General features: G+C 37.3%; 1 protein-coding gene across 1 annotated transcript in view; it reads right to left on the minus strand.

Annotated features, from left to right (window-relative positions):
* Positions 1-279: 279 nt before the first annotated feature.
* FAM174A (family with sequence similarity 174 member A) overlaps positions 280-3,033 on the minus strand; it is a 33,535-nt gene continuing 30,781 nt past the window's right edge. The window contains exon 4 of the mRNA XM_004706647.1: positions 280-418. Coding sequence (XP_004706704.1) covers positions 280-418 — 139 coding nt within the window. The remainder of the gene's footprint in view (positions 419-3,033) is intronic.

The following is a 3,033-nucleotide window of genomic DNA, read 5'->3' on the forward strand; positions in this document are numbered from 1 at the left end:
TTTTTTTTTTTAAGGGTACCCCGTTGTATAGTTCTTACATTTTACTATCATACTAGTTAAGATGAGAACATTCTGTGACTAGATATTCAATTATTACTGAAGATGACATCTTGTTCATGACTAACTTAACAAAACAAATGTGAACATAAGCCATTGGCTCGATAACAGAAATAATTTCATTAAACAGAACTGATTGTTGTAATAAAAAAGCCTGCTAAGTAAACTTTCAATTTACATTAAGGGTGTATATCTTAAGCCACAGAATTAAACAATGAACACTTACCTGCGAGGATGGTTGGCATCAAACAATGTGTTATTGTCATCCTCATCATCTTGTTCTAAAGGTGTCAATTCCATGTTTTCTATGTTAGTGTCCAACACGCCATATCTTCTTGTCTTTCGGTTTCTTCTTCTCATTCTATTACATCAAAAATAAATTTTAATATATAATACATACTTTTATATTTATTTTGAAAGTAAAAATAAACTATTAGGGGATACATTTACCTTTGACACAAGAAGCAACTAATATCAAAGCTGCATTTCAGGAATCCATTTATTGTTTAGGATTACTTAAAAATGATGAAGAAACATGTTTGTATGTTATTATTTCTTCTGTCTGAAACACTTTCACTCCCTCTGACAACGCATGGTATTGATTATCCTTTAAGTCTTAAAGTAACAAATCTTTACTAAATCGTTGCCTTTTGCCCACCTACCTCCACCAACATGTAGGATTAGGTACTCTTTCCTTACAAGAAATGCACTAACATATTCACATTCTAGACCCATGGTTCCAAATTCTGGTTGTGTATCAGAATCATCTGGAGTAGTTAAAAAAGTTCTAAGCTCAGGCTATACCTTCACACCAATACAATGAGACTCACCAAGAATGGACATTAGGCATCAACACTTTGTTTAACGTTTACAAATGATCCAGTGTGCTAAAATCCAGTACCCTAGATCAGTGGTTCTAGAAGTTCAGGTTCCTGGATCATAAAAGTAAACATTACTTACATTCATTTTAAGATAGAAATCTTAGAGACCAACCTCAGGCATAATAAATAAGAAGCTTTGAAGATGGGAACCAGAAATGTTTTTAATAACCCCACCTTGTGATTTGTTAGGAGAACTCCTGAAATGGAGGGTGGAATGACTGTAAACTGCTGAACAGTCATTGTTGTCACTTGTGCACAGGAAAGGTTTCAGGACTTGGAGCCCTCCCCAGTATCTCTCTCAGATACCTTCTCTTTTCGTCAAGCCATTTAATCAAATTGTCATTTAAAACCGGTAAATGTTTACTTAGTTATTTATGAAGAGCCCAATTGGCATACTGATTATGAATTGAGTTATAAATGATTAGCATGGTCCTTCTAGTCATATTCTTTATGTGAGACTATAATTTGGGACTTCAAATGCCTGTGACTATAGTCTCATTTAAAGGGTGTTCTCTGCTAACAAACAGGGCAGAATGGGATTGAGATCTGATGATAGTAGAGGGTATGAATCAAGCCACAATATTGGTTTCCTTTGTGTCATCTATAAGATTCTACCTTAGAACAGGGCATGAACCAGGCCTCACTGTTTTCCTTGGATACACACTGGTGCTGTCATACAAAACCCATTCATTCACTGCCTTCTCTGGAAAGCTACACTGCTATTTCCTGACTCAGCTTGGTAGAAGTAAGAAGACCTACTTTGGATTTGGGACATTTTGGCTTCTAGCTCTGGACCTTGCTGTTGACTTAGCTGTCTGACCTTTGGATATTGGACCTGTCCTCAAAATTTTGTGAGTTTCCGTGTGACACTGCAGCGATTTGCAGAACCCAGTGATGCAGTGCAGCAATATACTCAAGAAGAGTGGGGAGATAATGGCGCAAAGAGTACTTGGAAGAGTTGGAATATGTGGGACAGCTTCAATCTCCAACTCCTTGGAAGTAGTCTGGTATTAATTCTTTTTTTTTTTTTTGCTTTTCAACTTTTTTTAAAAAATCATTTTATTAGGGGCCCCCACAACTCATCACATTCCATACATACATCAATTGTGTAAAGTGCATTTGTACATTCATTGCCCTCATCATTCTCAAAACATTTTCTCTCCACTTAAATCCCGGGCATTAGGTCCTCATTTTTCCCCTCCCTCATAAGCCCTTGATAATTTATAAATTGTTATTTTGTCATATCTTACAAAAGAAATGATTACCACAATTGGTGTCAGATTGGCAGTACTTGCTGCAATAGCTCTGACTCACTGTAAAATGTAGTTTGGAGAAAGCAGAATGAATAGGGAAAAGGAGAAACCTTTGGTTTCAGGATGAGACAAAGAAGACCCATTAAAGCAGCTGTTATGTGGCAATCCATTTCCCAACGGGTGGGTGTGGATCAACTCCTGAAGAATTGGCTCATTGGATGCATGTGGAAATGTGGAATGATACAGAAAGGGCAAGGTATACAATTCTTGGGCTTCTATTAATAGCTGCAAAGGCAGACAAAAATAATGTAGGGATGAATTGCAGCACTGATTCCAGTCTTGTACCAGTTATGTCAAAGTTATGACCTGTAGTCTCAAGGCTGACTCAGAAAGAAGAAAATAGTGTTAGAACAACAGGGAATACCCCTACACCCGCTGGTCAACAAGAAGGTAGTCCAGGAGAAGAGGGGAAACCAATTAACTACTGAAGCCAGGAGGCATAGTGTAAATGAGTTGTTTCAGTTTGTAGACCAGTACTGTCAGCTTCCTAGGAACTGTTACTAAAAAATGCAGAGTGACTATTTTAGGGACAGTGTCTTTGGTTTTGAATGCTCCTAAATAGAAGAGTATGTTTGCGTTGATGCAAGACCCATAGCTGACAGTCAAAGAGTTGGAATCGATGGTAGTGAGTTTTTTGCTTATAAGCACCGACTGTAAAGAGCAAAACAATGTCTTCAGCAATCACTGTCTGAAAGACTAAATGCCCTAGACACACATACATAAATTCAGTAAATACCTGTCATACTATGTATCATGTACTCTGTTCACTTCTATTTGTGAAG

The sequence above is a fragment of the Echinops telfairi genome, unplaced genomic scaffold (genome assembly GCF_000313985.2).
Source record: "Echinops telfairi isolate 266 unplaced genomic scaffold, ASM31398v2 ScPeMD7_7469;HRSCAF=8507_1, whole genome shotgun sequence".
Taxonomy (NCBI): Eukaryota; Metazoa; Chordata; class Mammalia; order Afrosoricida; family Tenrecidae; genus Echinops; species Echinops telfairi.